The sequence below is a fragment of the Thalassophryne amazonica genome, chromosome 13, assembly GCF_902500255.1.
Source record: "Thalassophryne amazonica chromosome 13, fThaAma1.1, whole genome shotgun sequence".
Lineage (NCBI taxonomy): Eukaryota > Metazoa > Chordata > Actinopteri > Batrachoidiformes > Batrachoididae > Thalassophryne > Thalassophryne amazonica.
The window spans coordinates 20,504,767-20,525,133 of NC_047115.1; the positions used below are offsets into that span (position 1 = coordinate 20,504,767).

The following is a 20,367-nucleotide window of genomic DNA, read 5'->3' on the forward strand; positions in this document are numbered from 1 at the left end:
ACGACAACAGTGCTAAAAATAAAATAAAAATCCACTGAACAGGCTGTGGAGCAGCACAGGTAACACACGACAACAGTGCTAAAAAATAAAATAAAAATCCACTGAACAGGCTGTGGAGCAGCACAGGCAACACACGACAACAGTGCTAAAAAATAAAATAAAAATCCACTGAACAGGCTGTGGAGCAGCACAGGTAACACACGACAACAGTGCTAAAAAATAAAATAAAAATCCACTGAACAGGCTGTGGAGCAGCACAGGTAACGCACGACAACAGTGCTAAAAATAAAATAAAAATCCACTGAACAGGCTGTGGAGCAGCACAGGTAACGCACAACAACAGTGCTAAAAATAAAATAAAAATCCACTGGACAGGCTGTGGAGCAGCACAGGCAACACACGACAACAGTGCTAAAAAATAAAACAAAAATAAAAACGAAAGCGTTAGCAAGCTAGTTAGCCTGCCAACGCTGATGAAGGCCAGCTGATAAAAGAGCTCCGTCGCGATGCTTCGACCGTTAGAGGTCTTCCTTAGGCGTTGGAGCACGGTGAAAAAGTAAAAAAAAGTAAAAAAGTCTTGAAAAAGACTGTTAATTCAAAGAACTCAAACAGCTCAGTTCAAACAGCTAACAGATACAGCAGAACACCGCTGTGCCGATATGAAATGTAACAGTGAGATGATACATACTTGAACACACCATGACCATGTGAGAGCATAATTGCACCACTTCTTTCACCAGCAAGGACCTTCTGTATGTTTTGGATTCAATTACGAGGCTTTTAGGTGTTTGTCTGAGATGAATGGGCTTGATAAGCTTTTATCTGAAATTGGTTTAAAACAGCACATCTGTCAACTCTGTTTACATGAGTTTATATTTTCACTCATCGGGTCGGTCTAGTTCTCTTTGCTTAATTTGTCTTCGAGCTTCATGGTCTGCTGAATCAGTCAGCACTTTGAATGGCATGCAGAAAGTCTACTTATTCATATTATCTCTGCTGAGGTTGTCATACTTATGACAACAACAACAATAATAATAATAATAATAATAATAATAATAATAATAATAATAATAATAATAATAATAATAATAATAATAATAATAATCTGGGACAGACTGGCGTCCTGTCCAAGGTGTACCTGCCTCAGGCTCCATGACTTTTTGATTTGGTTAGACTCTTTCTCTCCGATTGTTCTGTCTGAGTTATTTTCATTAGTTACTTCATCCAAACCATCAACGTTTATTAGACCCCATTCCTACCAGGCTGCTCAAGGAAGCCTTACCATTATTTAATGCTTCGATCTTAAATATGATCAATCTATCTTTATTAGTTGGCTATGTACCACAGGCTTTTAAGGTGGCAGTAATTAAACCATTACTTAAAAAGCCATCACTTGACCCAGCTATCTTAGCTAATTATAGGCCAATCTCCAACCTTCCTTTTCTCTCAAAAATTCTTGAAAGGGTAGTTGTAAAACAGCTAACTGATCATCTGCAGAGGAATGGTCTATTTGAAGAGTTTCAGTCAGGTTTTAGAATTCATCATAGTACAGAAACAGCATTAGTGAAGGTTACAAATGATCTTCTTATGGCCTCAGACAGTGGACTCATCTCTGTGCTTGTTCTGTTAGACCTCAGTGCTGCTTTTGATACTGTTGACCATAAAATTTTATTACAGAGATTAGAGCATTCCATAGGTATTAAAGGCACTGCGCTGCAGTGGTTTGAATCATATTTATCTAATAGATTACAATTTGTTCATGTAAATGGGGAATCTTCTTCACAGACTAAGGTTAATTATGGAGTTCCACAAGGTTCTGTGCTAGGACCAATTTTATTCAATTTATACATGCTTCCCTTAGGCAGCATTATTAGACAGCATTGCTTAAATTTTCATTGTTATGCAGATGATACCCAGCTTTATCTATCCATGAAGCCAGAGGACACACACCAATTAGCTAAACTGCAGGATTGTCTTACAGACATAAAGACATGGATGACCTCTAATTTCCTGCTTTTAAACTCAGATAAAACTGAAGTTATTGTACTTGGGGCCACAAATCTTAGAAACATGGTGTCTAACCAGATCCTTACTCTGGATGGCATTACCCTGACCTCTAGTAATACTGTGAGAAATCTTGGAGTCATTTCAAAGCGCATATTAAACAAATATGTAGGACTGCTTTTTTGCATTTACGCAATATCTCTAAAATTAGAAAGGTCTTGTCTCAGAGTGATGCTGAAAAACTAATTCATGCATTTATTTCCTCTAGGCTGGACTATTGTAATTCATTATTATCAGGTTGTCCTAAAAGTTCCCTGAAAAGCCTTCAGTTAATTCAAAATGCTGCAGCTAGAGTACTAGCGGGGACTAGAAGGAGAGAGCATATCTCACCCATATTGGCCTCTCTTCATTGGCTTCCTGTTAATTCTAGAATAGAATTTAAAATTCTTCTTCTTACTTATAAGGTTTTGAATAATCAGGTCCCATCTCATCTTAGGGACCTCATAGTACCATATCACCCCAATAGAGCGCTTCGCTCTCAGACTGCAGGCTTACTTGTAGTTCCTAGGGTTTGTAAGAGTAGAATGGGAGGCAGAGCCTTCAGCTTTCAGGCTCCTCTCCTGTGGAACCAGCTCCCAATTCAGATCAGGGAGACAGACACCCTCTCTACTTTTAAGATTAGGCTTAAAACTTTCCTTTTTGCTGAAGCTTATAGTTAGGGCTGGATCAGGTGACCCTGAACCATCCCTTAGTTATGCTGCCGTAGACGTAGACTGCTGGGGGGTTCCCATGATGCACTGAGTGTTTCTTTCTCTTTTTGCTCTGTATGCACCACTCTGCATTTAATCATTAGTGATTGATCTCTGCTCCCCTCCACAGCATGTCTTTTTCCTGGTTTTCTCCCTCAGCCCCAACCAGTCCCAGCAGAAGACTGCCCCTCCCTCAGCCTGGTTCTGCTGGAGGTTTCTTCCTGTTAAAAGGGAGTTTTTCCTTCCCACTGTCGCCAAGTGCTTGCTCACAGGGGGTCGTTTTGACCGTTGGGGTTTTTACGTAATTATTGTATGGCCTTGCCTTACAATATAAAGCACCTTGGGGCAACTTTTTGTTGTGATTTGGCGCTATATAAATAAAATTGATTGATTGATTGATTGATGACTGCTGGGATGGGCTCCAGCCCCCCCACAAGCCTTTATTGGAGTAAGTGGTTGAAGATGAGTGGGTGAGTAATAATAATAATAGTAATAAAGTTGCTATTGTTGTTATTATTGCTGTTGTTTTGTTGTCCATCTATTTTATTTGTAAATGTATTATTGTAGAAATGAAAGTGATTGATTGAGATCTTCAGGGATTTTTTTTTTTTTACATAAACAATACACCATGCATAATGATCATCTCTCAAACAGGTTCAGACAGTCCCAGTCCATAATTACCATCAGTCAGGTTAATGCCATAATATACTATAACATCCAGCCACACTAGTTTCCACCAACAGTCAGCACGACCATTTGCAACCTACGATTTTTTCGTGCTCCTGTCACGAAATAATTCTTCGTGATTTTTATCTTACTTTTACAAACCCTACCCCTTCCCCTACCCTAACCTTATGAAATGAATTTGTGCCCCGTCACGAAAACGCCCAATTTTCGTGATAATATCACGAACCCATAGTTTAACTGGCTTTTCCTAATGCCATCACGAACTGCCTTGAGAATGAGTTGATGAAATTTGTGCTTCAGGCCCAACTTAAACACGGTTCATTAAACTGCGGGAGAACACGACGGAAACATGAGGTAAATAAATCCCTTAAGCAATCACAATTTGTATGAAACAGCCCCAAGACATATTTTTTTCTTGACATGGACCAAAAAAAAATTAAATAAAGAGGCTGTGATAGAATTGCTGTACCCACAATAATGTGAGAAAGGTTATAATTAATTTTAATTTTTAATTTATGTAAGCCTGATGGAATATTTATTTATCCATCTTGAACAATTCATATTATCATTAATAACATAGTATATTATATTAACAAACATAGCTACTTGATATTAAGAAGTCAGTCATAATAATAATAATAATAATAATAATAATAATAATAATAATAATAATAATAATAATAATAATAATAATAATAATGCAGTGCGCTATTTTGTCGCGCACGGCTAAAGTGACTTTAAGCATTTTGGAGCAGATCTGCAGGACAGACACGGACGCGCGTGTCTGTGGTTTGAGACAGCAGCGTGGCGTGATGTGATACTGACTGTGGGTGTGACTGACAATAGTGTCTCTAATGAAAAGCTCCCATGGTGATGCGATACAAATCTTCAAAGTGGTCAATAACGCACATGACACGCGGACACGCATGTCTGCGTAAATATCGTGCCTTCCCAACGAATCAAATTATTCAATAATAATAATAATAATAATGACGTTTTGAGCTGCTCCCCAGTTTGTTACCTGCTCAGTTAGTGCAGCTTTTAATTCACTAAAAACTTGGACATTAACAAACCTATTTCTCCTTTTCTTAAACTTAAAATGCATTTCAGCTTTCTACTTGTTTTTAAAACCTTTTTTTTTTTTTTTTTTTTTTTTTTTTGCATTTTCAAAGCACTTGGACGTTCGTTAAATTTTTAATTTTAGTGTTTTTTCTTTCTTTCTTTCTTTTTTACTGCTCACCGTGTTGAATCCAAGCGGAGTTAATCTCACCGTTGTCCTGGTCGTTGCCTCTTTTTTCCGCCACTGTTACCGAACTGACGCTCTTCTTTCCTTTCGACCCAAAAACCTACAGACACACCAACACGCACAATTTCTTCCTTTTTTGCCATTAGAGCCGCTGTTAGTCGATGCTGACGTCACAGCCGCGCTTACCTGAAGCTTGTCATCTCGTCTTTAATGCAAAATAACTCTCAGCATGACATTAATATACCCAAAACTACTTCAAATTCCTTTGCATTATTGTGGAAAGAATATAACATTTTTTTTGTGATCAATCGTCTCTAAAACTAATTGCGCTGTGACGCATTTTGGTTTGGTTTTCCGATATGCAAAATTGTTTATTTGAAATTTGCAAAAATAAAGTCAGGCTTGTTTTTTTGTTTTTTTACACTTGTGCGTCAAATTATCTAAAGGAAAATACATTTTAAAAGTATAAGATCATATGATCTATATTTTAAATGTCGCCTTTTCGGGTGGCTCCAGTAAAAAATGTACAACTTAATCATGGCACCACGTGTTGTCTTTTGTTGAAAATCCTCTGAAGTTTATGAAATTAGCATTTGTTAATTTATTTTCTGGGTTCCGAGCTCTGTGTAACATGCTGCAGGCTGTGCGCGCTCCGTGCGCTCTGGCGCCATCCTTCCTACCGCCGTGAGATCGGCGCTCCGCTTCTTCTCCTCACTGACTCCGCAGCTCTGCGTTCTTCTTTGGCTGCCCGAGGTGTCTGTCAAAGAGAAGGGAGGGGAGAAAAAAAACTCTTTTAGAAGAAAAATCTGAGCAATATTTCTATTGGTAGGCGGGCAGCTCGCGAAGGGAACAATCGGGTTGACTTTGACAGGGAGCCACCTCAAACCGAATCAGGTTACTTTGAGTGACAGCGTAACCATGGCAAATAATTTGACTAAGGCTATTGTCTTATCCTCACTATCCCCGGGTCAGATAACCGACCAATCACAGTTCATATAATCGCTGGACTAGCCTGCTTAGAATAATATTATTAAAAGGAGCCAGCGAGCCCCGTCTGAAGGTAATGTTGAAGCGGCAAAGAAAAGGTGGAAGGGGACGGTGAAGGAACTTTCTGCCTAACTTTAAGGGGAGCTGCCGCGCGCGCGGGGTGCCGCATGGCTGAGCGGACTCGACTGATCCACAGTGCGCAGTTGGATATTCTGTGACATTTTGAACTCTTTTGGTGACTCTTTTTATCGCGTATGGACTGTTTTGATTAATGTGAGACTGAGCGGAAAAGACGCGGAGAATCTGATCTGTGTCCCTCACGTTGTCACCATGTCGATGTTGCCGACGTTTGGTTTTACGCAGGAACAAGTGGCGTGTGTGTGCGAGGTCCTCCAGCAAGGGGGGAACATCGAGCGGCTCGGACGCTTCCTGTGGTCCTTGCCAGCCTGCGAACACCTCCATAAAAACGAGAGCGTCCTCAAAGCAAAAGCCGTGGTCGCCTTCCACCGAGGGAACTTCCGAGAGCTCTACAAGATCCTGGAGAGTCACCAGTTTTCTCCGAATAATCATCCAAAGCTGCAGCAGCTGTGGCTCAAAGCGCACTACATCGAGGCGGAGAAACTGAGAGGGCGCCCGCTCGGCGCTGTGGGGAAGTATCGCGTCCGGAGAAAGTTCCCCCTGCCGCGATCCATCTGGGACGGAGAAGAGACGAGTTACTGCTTCAAGGAGAAGAGCAGGAGCGTCCTGCGGGAGTGGTACACTCACAATCCTTATCCATCCCCGCGGGAGAAACGAGAGCTGGCCGAGGCCACGGGACTCACCACCACGCAGGTCAGCAACTGGTTCAAAAACCGACGGCAGCGAGACCGAGCGGCGGAGGCGAAAGAAAGGTAAGAGAGAAGAAATCGCAGTGTAGTTTTAATTTATTTATTAATTTTAATTATTTGGAAAGGTGAAAATTTTACGGAACTCGTGCGCACTTATTCCAAAATGTGCCAGGCACTTTATTGCGCTAATGTCTAAATATGTTGTATTTTATCTCTCCATGTGTACATTTCCAGTATCTTTCTGGCCTATAATGATATTTAACTTAACATATTTTTTCTGTGTGTTTGCGATAATTGCGCACACAGTGCGTAAAAGTTAAAACGCAGGAAATTAAAGACTTGCACTCGGGTTAATTACAAGCTTATAAAAGTTGCTTTTACTCTCCTTTCATGTTTTAGTAATCACATTTATTATAACATGAAATTTGGCTTCCACGTTAACATCAGAAAGGGGAAAAAAACACCCACGGGAGAGTGGATGTGTAAGAAAACGCATCTCGACATGTTTAGAAGTTGTTTTGCGGTAAAAGTGATGTGGTCCAGGCACGCAGTTTCCATGTAGAGCCAGTTGACATTTCATTAGATGTCGTTTGTACTTTTCAAAAAGTTTGGAAATTGCGCAGGCGGGCGTGCAGAGAGGTCTGGAGACGTGTTTGAGTCAGGTGTTAGCGAGCTGGGTTGGTGTCTTCTTTCACCCTCTGGCCACTAATTCGGGCTGAAAGCTGCGCGTAAATCATGTCCTCCCACTGGAATAAAATAAATAAATAAATAAATAAATAAAATCTCAGTATGGGAGTTATCATCTTTATGCAAATAAACACATTTATTAATTGTTTGGAATGTAATTATTCCAAGCGCAAATAGGAGGGAGTTTGCCCATTTGCCCTTAAAAATAAGATCATTTTACTGAACCCTGATCTGGAGTCAGATTCGGGTATTGCTCGCTTGCGGACTCGTTTATATCTGGAAAAAAGCCTCGAATTATTACAGTGACTCACTGTTTACGTTTTGCCAATGCCTGCACACAGATACATTATTCATCATAAATCATTTACACACGAGTTTGTACTTCAGTGTCCAGCAAAGTCGCATCTTGCAGCGTAATTATAAGTCTGTAACTATTATTATGTCCATATTATTTTGCGGTTGTGAATGTAGCAGCATTGTTATTTATTTTCTATTGCATGATTTTGTCTGTAAGAGATTAAATTAAAATTACGCACGGTACTTTGAGCCTTTTTCGGGCTGATTTTGTGTTTTGTGTTTTCAGAGAAAACAACGAGAACTCCAACACCAGCAGTCACAACCCTCTGACTTCTTCCATGAATGGAAATAAAACTTTATTGGGGAGCTCAGACGACGACAAAACGCCCTCTGGGACTCCGGATCACACGTCCCCGAGCCCGGCTCTGCTCCTTGGCGCAAACTCCGGTTTACCGTCCCTGCACGGCCTTGCGCCTCCGCCGGGACCCAGCGCCATCCCGGTACCCAGCGGCGCAGACTCGGTGCACCACCACCACGCACTGCACCACGACACCATACTGAACCCTATGTCCTCTAATCTGGTGGACCTTGGCTCTTAGAAGCGGGCACAGGGGAGGAGGACACGGAGCTCCGCTTTTGGGAATTCAAGAGGAGGCGCGTGAGATTCAAGCACTTGGAACACTGCGGAAACAGCCACCGTAAAAAAAAGAAAAAGAAAAAAAGCGTCACATTCAAAATTAAAGTCTTTTGAAAAGTTGTAAAAAAAAAAAAACCTGCAAGTGCGCAATAATTTATCTCCAAATTAATCCTCGATTTATTGCATAAGAGAACACCATAAGAAAATACGGGGAAAATATTGATTTACAGTTAAAACTGAGATATTTTCTGTTTGATTTACAAGAAAAATCACAAGATTTCACTCATGTGACGTCTTAAGGCGTATATTTTTGCAGTGGTGACTGAGACACAAGGTGAGGCGACTTTTAGGTAAAAATAAAGGAAAGTATTTTACCGGAATGTAATAAAAGTAACATGTTATATTGTTGAAAACAATAACAATAAAATGTCTTAATTCTTGTTACCATTACCGTTGTCATTTTAGGGGGTTTAGATATCAACAGACTCGAGATACCCCACGACATTTTTGTTTACCTATTTTTATTTTTTTAAGAGGGGTTATGATAATCTCAAGTGTTTTATATAACAACAGCCATAATAAAATGAAATATAATCTCTTTATTATTTGCATTTGGAAAGAGACTGCATGTAAACTTTGCGATAAATGATGAAACATAAAACGATTCCCCTATAGTTTCATATACCCTTTACAATAAAAGAAAAGAAAACGAGAACTTCTTTGATTCTTCCATTTGAATAATTTTTTAAAAAGCTTTTGACAGCAAATAATTCCATTCTTTGTCTAATAATTCTGTGCACATCAATGGATTACACACACACACACACACACACACACACACACACACACACACACACACACACACACATATATATATATATATATATATATATATATATATATATATATATATATATATATATATATATATATATATATATAATGTGCAGAAAGTGTCATAAAGTTCTTTCAATAATAATTTAAAAACATCTCAATAATGTGCTTCCAAACTGAAAATACTTTGTAAGAATTCCATGAGCAAATATATTTATAAGGTTTTTACACAATAAATAATAAATAAAGGCTTTTTTTTAAACTGGCAAATTGGTGCAAAGCCATTTGACCTCTGGCCTTTGAGTGGACACTGAACCAGTTCCAAAACATCAGAGAAATACTCAGATAACAGCAGCTAAAATGAAAAGCTCATATGTCTGCTTTAAGAAAAATGATACTGTCTTTTATTTGTTGGCAGTGCACTGGCATGTGAGCTGATATCCAAAGATTGTCAATGTGATCACGAATGATCACGAATACTGTGACATAAGTTGCTATTGAGGTGTAAATCAGTTTTTCACCTTTATGCACAAATCAATACCACGGCTTCGTTTTTGCACTTAAACTGCAACTTCTGCTTTGAATGAAAAAGTCTGGCACTTTACGAAAGGTAGATCTAAATTTAGAGAATGTTATTTGTCCAAAAGGAACTGCAGGGGTTTGATCACCAGGGTCGATATTAAAATGTCAAACAGAAGGAGGTAGACAAATCAAAGTATCGATGTAACAGACTGAAGCATGTGGCCATTAAAAGCAAAACTGTGCCACATTTGTACTTTGCTTTTCCACGAAGGCACTTTTGATGTCCACATGATGCCACTTTGTCTTTCTGCGCTCTGCCCGGAGAGAAGTGTTGTTGTGTTTGCTGCAGGAAAAACACACACACAAGTGAAAACAGGTGTTGAAAGAAGGCACTTTGTTTGAACAGCTTCAGCCCAGCATCAGTTTCAGCTGCTCCAGACTAACCCTAAACTCATATCTGTGCTGCATAATTAATGCCCAGTTATCACCAGAACAGCAGTTTAATACTGTGGTTCAAGAATCTTTATGCAAATTACATATAATACAGTTTTTGTCATTTTAAACGTGGAGAATTATAAAGCATAATCCACTTTGATTATGGCTGTTATGAAAAAACATCTATGTTTGGCAACAGTTCCAAGCAGATGTCACTATAAAAACAATTTGTTGGCTCTGTTTGACTACATCAACTCATTTTATTGCTTTGAATATGTTACATCAATATAAAGCATCAAGATTTTAACAGTGACACTTTACATTGACGCAACTCAACACAGTCAAAGCAACAAAATGACTTAACTTAGTCACATGAAGTCAATAAATCCTTTTTTACAGCATTTGAGCTGGAATCCAGGTACAAATCACAAAACTGGAACTGACTCTTGGAATTGATGTCAATGGAAATAAATTATGCTTTAAAATCCTTTGATTCATTCATCGATGTACCAAATGACATTTCAAACTTACATGTTGCAATGATATATCACTGCAAAATTGCAAAAATAAATTTACAAAAATGTATAAATTTGATTCATTTATATAATTTTATGATTTGGAGGTTTGCTATGGTTGAGAAGTTTTGACTAACAATAAGCTCAAAATGCATATTTATAATGTACAAAGAAAATACACACACAAAAAAAATCCACTGCATATATTTGTTTGTTTGTTTGTTTGTTTGTTTTAATGGGATGTTTAGGTTGATAAATGGATCTTTCTTCTGTGAAGCCCTAAAAACAAAAGTAACCAGAAGCACTACACATGATCTGTGTGTTGAGATGAATCACTTTTAGTTTGTCCGCTAATATAATTTGAAATGTTTATTATGATTATTGAATCTGAGCTTGAACTGAGCTCATTCTTGTTCTGTATACACATAAACTACTGTGCAAAGGTTTTAGGCACATTTGTAATATCCCACAAAAAACATCATTACCCCGCTGCACCTTTAGCCCCTTCTAAGCCTGTATATCCCAGTCGATGGGAAATTTCACTTTTTATTTGTGAGATACTGACAAGCCAAAATGAGGTGGGTGGTAGGGGGTTAAAATACATCATTTTATGTAGGTTGGCAAATTGCAAGTTGCAAAAATATTTTTTGTTGACTCCACTTAACTAAGTCAAGTCATCTTTGGCTGCTTTGGCTGAGTTGATTTACATCAATATAAAGTGTCAAGTTTTCAAAGGTGACTTGATTGAGTCAAGTAGAGTCAAGAAATCTTTCATATAGTGTAAAAAATACAAGTTTTGGTAAAAAAAAAAAAAAAAATGAAATGTCACTGTTGTTGATTTGAAATAATCCACTTTCATTGGATTTACTCAACAAATGTGCTTTTTCTAAGTGAAATTGAGTCAGTTGCGCTATTTCAACAAAATAATATGCTTTGGCAGGTTAACTGAGCAGCTTTTTGTTGCGTCAGTACAGAATTCTTGAGTAAAATGCAGTAGGTTGTCTTCACACACTGGCTGTGGCAGACAGTAAACTGGATGTTCATTGATTTCAATAAACTGTTGACCGGAAAATTCCGCCACCTCTGGCGGTGAGCACGACAACCGTGCATCGATTGGCACCTGCCATCCAGAGTTTTAAATTTTCATCTCTCTATCTTTATTTTCTAGTATCTTAGGAGTTACTTAACAAAGTTGCATGGAAGCAGATGACATAACGTTTTTAAGTAAACACTTTTTTTTCTTTGTGGGTAAATTTGAAAATAAGCTTTGTAACTTGACAATTAGTTTTTTAATGAAGTGGACAAAAATCTCACATTTGATTTCCTTTGATGTATAATGCTGAGTTTTAAAAATCTCAGTCATTTTTTTAGTCAAAGTTCTTGTGCTTAAAAAGTGTATTAAAACTGCAGAATAACATATTTCCCACAATATTCTTATTCACTAATGGACCTGGAAATTAATATTTTAAGATATTTTTTGAAATATATGAAGTAAAGATGATGTAAATTATTTTGTAAATATTCCGGAAAGCTCGGTTTTGTTCGGTCTGAACACAATTAACGAGGTATTCAGTGCTCAAAACAAGCCTGCCAGAAGACAAAACACAGAATAGCTGGGGATCACTTCAAACCCGCAGTGATTTTGGGCCCCTCTTCGTTCCTCTCGGTTCCCATAAGTCCTGAAACGTGAACTTGAAGTTCTCCAGTACGTTTGAGGCAGAATCAGGAAAGTGTGCCAAAAACGCGCTAACAAGGTTATAAAAGCGGATTCGATTCTGTTTATGAGAATAACAGTCTCGAAACAAACAGCTGGACAGGTGTGATCGGCTCTGTTGCAGATTCCTCCGCAGGCTGTTTAAACGCTTTGTCAGATACACGCGTGGGGAAGACGTCAGTTTACGCGGCGTCAAGCCTCAAATCCAGACAAACTAACTGCGGCTCCAGGCAAACTAACAAATATGCCGCAGACCTGTGAAACTCAGACGGGCTGCGCATTCCGATCGTCACTTTTCTCTATGACGTCACCGCAAAAGCAACAGGTGTATTTTTACGCACTTTTAAAACTTAGTTTTCGGTGAGTAATAGGGCTTTGGCTCATGTTTATTAGCTTTAAAATATGAAATTAATGAGGCACTCCTGCGGGCTTTAAACTTTAATACATTGTAGTGTTTGTATGGTGGCTACAGAACTTCGTATTTTATCATCCACACGCTCACAGAAAGGCCTGCTTGGATGAATTCAGTTCACTTTTGGGCAGGATTTGTACCCATTAAATATATGTAGCCTCAACTCAAACAAAGTACATCCACGCAATAAAATTTTACTTCATTTAGGTGGGGCTTGGGTGGAAATTTTCCTCACAATTCAATTTAGTTTATTCATCAAGCCATTTCATTCGCTTTTAGTAATTGCCCTTATTATTTTTTTTAAGAAAGTATTTGCTCTAATTTTCTGCTATTCATCGGGTACCAACAGCAAATGTTAGTCGCATTATTTCCATAGCTTCAAATATAAATTCGTGTTTTTCTGCATTTTTTAAAGATTGTTCGCGTTTTTGTGCTCATTAATCACTCGCAATTCTGCAAATGCGCAAAAGTTATAGGCAATCCATGATTTTTCGGCTAAAACCTATACACACGCACACACACACACACACACACAATCTTTCTATAATAAAGCCATTGCAAAACCTCAAATACACAAACCGAATTTCTCGTAAAACACATTGTATAAAATAAATGACGTATTTAAAGGTGAAAAGTGCCCAAATGCCCAAATGTTTTACTTGTTGATGTTTAATAGTTTTCACAATTTTAAAAATGTTTTATGCATATGCCTAAAATATTTGGACAGTATTGTGCACAATGGCTTTTCTGTGGCAATTCATTAGATGTGGCTTGCTGTTCATTAATAGATCTAAAAAGTCAGTACGTTACAAAAAAAGGTGGAATATTGCTTTTCTTGCGTTAATGATAAATTATCCTCCATAAAAGTTTAATAATCACAAACCTTTTAAACGTGTGAAATTTTATACGTATCAATGAATAAAATGAGGGAGTTGTGGTACACAAGATATTATTATTATTATTATTATTATTATTATTATTATTTATTTTGTTTTAACTCTTTTTATTGCCCTACTGTATTTCTAAGCACACAATAATTCTATGAATAAATTTTCCACAGCACAAATTTCACATTTGTTACAGACAGAAAATGAGCAGTATGAAGATCTTATGTTGTTGCATAATCACAATAGCTGATACTTCAAAGTACATACAGGTGAAAACTACATCAACAAGACTTTGGTAAACAATTTAGTTCAATTTATTTCATATAAACAACAGTTTGTCTGTTACTTTTTTTTATTATTATTATTATTATTAATCCTGATAGCATATGTTAACCCTTATCTTCTTTCAGACTTTGATCAATTATTTATGAATCCCTTTAATGTCAGATTTAGCCTCAGTTTATTCTGACCTCAAATGACTGAAATTGGAGATAAAAGGGCTTCATCTTACAATAAGAGAAATTACACTCATCTTCAGCCTGTAATTTTTGCTAAGTTGTCAACAGATTCAGCAGGACCAGTTACAGTGGCGATAGTGAGAAGCGACACGTTATAGGCCCCAGAGGGGAAATTCTCTTTTCACTTAGCGTCCCTCCAGAGAGTTCACAGGTCAAACTTTTATAGCAAGTAGCCTCACGGCTGAGAGATTCACCATCATGCTCAAGGACACTTCAGCAAAGCAGATTCTTGGCTTGAACTCAGGACTTCTGGGTCGTCAGCAGTTCATAAAGGCGCTGAAATGCTTTCAAGCTGACCTAGCAGTGAGCAGAGGTGACCCAAATCATTTCACACTTAAAATATGCAGAGAGCTGAGTGTGAGGAGTGCTGTGCAGCAATCACCAAATAAAAGCATTTGTCAAACTTTTATTAAATTAGTCAGAATAAGAAGCAGACAGCAGACAGAAGTATGTTGTGACATTTCTTACATGTTCATTTTTACTGCAGAATTCCACAACTGCTACAGAATCAGAATCTGGTTCATTTAATAAAGTGTCTTAAAAAAAATCAAATAATTAGTTTTGTCTTGCAGCAACTGTCTTTACACATTGTGCAAGCAAACCACTGGTGATTAGTAATTAAAGAATCAATCAAGAGTTGAATAAATATAAGAATGAAAATCTGGTGTGAGCAACTGAAAATGGCAGCAAAGTTGTAATTAAGTTAGAAAATAAATTAGCATTATTGGATGGAAGTGTTTGAAATTATAGTACTATATTACAGTGTACAATACAGATGTTTATAGTGCTTATAAAGAGTACTCACCCCTTTAGGATTTTATGTTTTTTTTTGTTTTTGTTTTTGTTTTTTTGTCAAAATAGAATTAGAGCAGAATTTAAGAACAAATATTTTGAAATAAAATAAATTCAGGTATTTCATACAAAGATTTTAAAAATATGCTCTTTATTGGCATGATCTAAATTAAATAAAAATGATCAAATACAAATCAACAGATTGCATAAATACAGATGCTATCTTAGACAAGTCAGGATTGGAGATGAGATGGATGTGTGAAAACCTGGCTTTTGTCTTCCATGTGAATTCTGGCAAACCTGATCTTTCTGTTTGCCATCCTAGTTGTAAACGGTGAAGGATTGGGGAAAATATGCCGAGTCTTTCCAGTCACAGCCACTGAAACGTCTAACTCTTTCAGTGTTGTGATTCATGTCTTGGGTTCACCCCTGGATATTCAATCTTTGAGCACAGTCTACTGCCTACAGTTTTAATATTTTCAACCATACTGTTTGCATTTCTGATTGATGGAACTGAACTCTAGGAGATAATCAGTGACTTGGAAATGTTCTCCATCCCCTGACTTGTTTGAAACAAAACTGACTGTAAAGGATGTCATTTATTTGAGTAAAGCAAATTTTCCCATTATTTTTTGTGCTAACATTGAGATTAAATAGCATAATTAAATAAAACAATGTTGCATAAATAATTCAGATTTTTTTTTTTGTTGTTTTGATTTTATAAAACTAACAACATACCGAACCTGCGCTGACTGTGGCCATACATTTACTTGTGTTTTATTATACTTCAACAACAGAGGGCGCAAATGAACTGGAACAATTTAAAGCATTTGTTTTTGATATGATTTCCAGAAGAAAGGTTTGAAAACAAAGATTTCCAAACATTCCACAGGAGTGTTTTGTGAGTTAGCCGTCACTAATTTGCAGTACAGACGAAAACATTTAGTACCATCTTCAGCCACACATTCTATCCATTCCTTAATTCTGGTTTTACGTTACTATTCTGATGTATGTTTTGTGTTTCGTCACATATTTTGCACTGTGTTGCTCCCCGTGGGTGCTGGCTTAACTTCTTCACTTGGTGGAGTGCAGAGACAACCATAGGACATGGTCAGTGTTCAACAGGAGGTGGACCATCCAGCAAGTAGCAGAAGCCAGGGTATTGTTATCTACCCATGTGTGAGTGTGTGTGAACAAGATAACTAAATAATAATAATAATAATAATAATAATAATAATAATAATAATAATAATAATAATAATAATAATAATAATAATAATAATAATAAAATTCATTTAAATTTAAAAAGATGGCTGGATGGATTTTCACAAAATTTGGTGGGAATATGACTTGGGCAGCTATCTTGAGATTAACTTTTGGAGACAGTCGGCCAAAGGTCAATGTCAACAAAAACCTAGTGCGAAAACAATATTTTCTGCTATATCTCTGCAATCACGGGGGATAGAAAGATTATCGAAAGTTTATATTGATCAACAAAATATTTGTGATTGATTGTACAAGTGGTGTCATGATGAATCACAAGGAAGTCATAAAAGAGAGCCATGTTTTTAAAAAATATACATTGCTCACAGTATTTTGTTCTCTTTGAAGTTGTGCTTCTTGCTTATAAATGAGACCACTTTGAGAGTAAAAGAATAATAAACATAAGAAGTTGCATTATATTTCAACAAAAAGTTGGAGGATTCTAAAAAACAAAATATCGCCACAGGCTTTTGTAACTGAAACACGGTGCACACTCAAAAGCATGGATACATCCCACTGTGCAGAGCACGCAGGGTTTGCATCTGCCCTCTTTTGACTTTTTTAGTCATTCTGGTGCATCAAAGTTTATAAGATGCAACATGATTTGTCCACAATATATGTTTTTTTTTATTTGTTGAATTAAAAGATGGTAGAATTTATGTTTTTTGAGTTACTGTCTCCACACCCTGGTTGGGATAGACTCACTCATTCATCCGTCTACATTTTTTGCTGTACAAGTATTGTGTGACCAGCACAGAGAACAATAGTTTTCACCGGTATTGCATTTACTTGAGTATTGCATGAGGACACAAGCTCTCTGGTTCATCAGCTGTGTTCCTTATATTCACTTTTTACTAAGTGAACACTATTCTGTTAACAGTGAGAAGGAAAAACGGTCCCTTCTCCGATTACAGGCAGCAGCAGACTATTCATCAGCACAGGCAAGACTGTCCTGTGGAATACGAAAAGCATGAGTAACATGAATTTCTTTTTTGATATTCTGAGAACAATGACTGAAGGTTTGTCAAAGCTGCAGTGCTGTTGTGAAAGAAAGAAAAGATGTGTCATTTATACAATAGACATCTGTCTGTGAAATGCCATGTTGCAATCCATACTGTATCAGTATCTGTGCTGAGTTTTACAGCAGTTTACCAGAATAGGCTGCAGATTTTTAATTCAATCATCATCTCATTTGATTGAATGTGGATCTAATGACACATCATTTAGCACAGCTTATGATGTTTTTCTTCAGAAATGAACACCGAAGCAACATTCAAAAAAGTTTTTGAAATATTCCAGAGCAGTGTCTTAAGTTAGCCATCACTAACTTGCAGTAATGACAAAACGTTTTGGAAAAAATCCCTAGTCACACATTCTATCGAGTGCTTAATTCTGGTTTTACTTTCCAGTTCTGTTGTCCATTTCCTCTTGAATTTGCCCATGAAGTGTACATCATGTTTCTCCCCACAGTTGCTAACTTGTTAGCTAGGTGAAATGGAACAATGAGCATATGATATGTACAGCGTTCATGAGTCAGACAAACTATGTGTGAGTTTCAGCCACAGCTGTTTAGAAGTGTAGATAATTTATCCGGCATCCATCCACCTACCGTCCATGTTAGCTTTCTTTTACCTGAAGGTGTGCACTTCCATTAACCATCCAGTAGGTGGTAGGCATGTCTATGGGGTATTACATAAGTTAAACAAAGTAGCATTTTCAATTGTTCTGGTGGATTTAAGTTCAAAAGATACAACAAAGTTTATTGTAATTATATGTTCTTTTAATTTGGTTAGTTGCAAATTGGCAGCATTTATTGTTTTTGAATTATTGGTGCCACAAGCTCGCTGGGATGGACTAAATTACTCACTCACAGGCTCTCTGAAAGCATTTGTTGCTCAGTTTATTTTTCCTAAGTCTTTATCCATTCTTGGTGTATCAGGTGTGTGCCATAAAAAAGAAATGGTGAGTTTGGTTTGGAGAAGGAGGCAGTACAGTGGAGGGTCACGGTCAAAAATGTGAGTGTGTGTGTGTGTGTGTGTGTGTGTGTGTGTGTGTGTGTGTGTGTGTGTGTGTGTGTGTGTGTGTGTGTGTGTGTGTGTGTGTGTGTGTGTGTGTGTGTGTGTGTGTGTGTGTGTGTAAGATAGCTAAGGGAGTGTGCACTCAATTTATACTGTTACAAAATACACACACAAGCACGCTACAGGTTCCCTTTCCTTGAGTAAAAGGTCACCCGATAGACCGAGTCGTGACTTTTGCCCATGCACACAAATGGATCATTCAAGGGGGTGTGAATTTTGTGACATCACACACCAGTAACCAGCATTGGTGCAGAAAAGACACAGAATAGGGGGCTGCCATTCTTTGTTATTGCCTCTAATCTCGATTGTGAAGCAATTGCAATTCCATCCAACCACCACCACATGGGGTTGTAAGTTGCACAGAAAGATCCTTGATGGTCATATAACACACATCGGTTTATGTTGTTGTAATGGAAACTGACATAAGTGATCCTTTTACTCAGCAGTCACTTGAAGGTTCTTAGTTTTACACAAACACCATTGGTACCAGTACAGTACACTTTGTAAATATAACGCAATGCTAAAAGACCCTCAGCCATACGAGCATTGTGTTCTTTATTATTTGTATATATATATATATATATATATATATATATATATATATATATATATATATATATATATATATATATATATAAATAAAAAAATTTTACATGTTCAATCAAACTCTTGTCACATGATAATTTCACAAGGTCCACAATGGCGTTTATGCTTTAATGTATTATCCGTGTATTATTGACATATTGATGTTGCAGAATAAACTCAAATCAATCAATCATAAAGAATATTTTATTTATGTTTTCACGGCATCTGCAGGACGGCGTGCATGTGCACATACTTGAGCTTTTGACAAAAGCGGAAGTTAGCTTTAAGTTAGCAGAAGTGACATCCATGAGATGTCTTGTAAATCACTCCAGATGTGTTATCGGGTTTCAAAAACAGCCTTTTCAGTTTTAGGACTGTTTATATCTCGCTAGCTTTTACATAATACAGTATATGACAAAGAGATTACATTTACACACAAACTAAACAGAGTTTGCAGCTAGCTAGACCAACCAGTGAAGTTACCACGCTAATGTCTGAGAGATGTCTTGTAAATCACTCCAGAGGTTCCAAAACCAGCGTTTTCAGTTAAATTAGAAGTGTTTATTTCTCGCTAGCTTTTACATAATATATGAGAAACATGTTATATTTACACATAAAAGAACCAGTTTTGGAGTGCCAGAGAGACCAGCCAATGATGTCACAGTGTCGCTCTACTCTGATTGGCTGTCACCCCTGCCCCTTAAAAAAACAAAACAAAACAAAAACAGATTTGCATGATTCATGGTGTAAAAATAGGAACAGAATATGACTTTTTAACATCTTAAACTACCTCTTAAAATAGATCAAGGTTAGCCATCTTTGAACTTGTCTAGTGTTTTTGTCCAAAGAATGTTCCCTGTGAATTTGAAGACTGGCAGTAATAGGACTGGACTTATGCTGAGCACAGACAGACAGATGGACAGATAGACAGACAGAGGGACAGACAGATGGACGCAAAGCCTTCACAATACCCAAAGCCATATTTGATGGCCTTGGGTAAAAGTGACACACTCATTGGATTTATGCAGTGCAAAGTTTTCTAAAGCAAGCTCTAGCTAGAAAGTGTTGCTGGGTGGGTTTATATTACTATCCAAATTGTGTAATTTGAAGTAGTGAACTGAAAGTACTCTTAATTGAAGCACATGTACGTATTTCGTTAAGGGTATTGAGGAGGGGGCTGGAGCCTATTATGGAAATATTGGATTTGGGGTAGAGAAAAAATATTAGTGGGAATTACCCATCTGTCAACATGTTTACTGCAATTATAGTTCTCGCAAAAGCCTCACTCGAACCGCAGTGGACAAAACCAACTGTGTCATTCCATCAATCAATGGAAATGTTGTCATTTCCCTATTGTGTTTTGGTGACATTCTGAAAATACGGCTTAACTTTTGTGCAAATCTGTAATGGAAAACCAGGTGCTGGTAGAGATCAGAGAGCTCAAGAGTACAACCTGTTAGTTGCTGTGATTCTATTTTATGCTAACCCTGCTTTTGAATGTGACATGTTTCATACATTTTAAAAGGTGTCTTTGGGATTGAACAGCAGAATAGTATATCAGGACATGAAATGTTTTCTGGCATCTGAAACATTTTTCACCATTTTCGCTCCATTGGGATTAAAGGGTTAAGAGAGAAATCTTTTTTCTTTTTTTAATGTGTGCTTGTGCAGGTTTAAGAAAGGCTCACCTG

General features: G+C 37.4%; 1 protein-coding gene across 1 annotated transcript; it reads left to right on the forward strand.

Annotated features, from left to right (window-relative positions):
* Positions 1-5,488: 5,488 nt before the first annotated feature.
* On the forward strand, positions 5,489-8,830 carry six2a (SIX homeobox 2a). Its single transcript, XM_034185178.1, has 2 exons — positions 5,489-6,563; positions 7,771-8,830. The coding sequence occupies exons 1-2, from the start codon at positions 6,004-6,006 to the stop codon at positions 8,081-8,083; spliced, it is 873 nt and encodes a 290-aa protein (XP_034041069.1). The 5' UTR covers positions 5,489-6,003; the 3' UTR covers positions 8,084-8,830.
* Positions 8,831-20,367: the final 11,537 nt, after the last annotated feature.

Bases quoted from the DNA above. Each gene is read 5' to 3' on its own strand.
- six2a (XM_034185178.1), top strand. From the start codon at position 6,004: ATGTCGATGTTGCCGACGTTTGGTTTTACGCAGGAACAAGTGGCGTGT. The intron at 6,564-7,770 runs GTAAGAGAGAAG...TTGTGTTTTCAG, and splicing joins GCGGCGGAGGCGAAAGAAAG to AGAAAACAACGAGAACTCCA.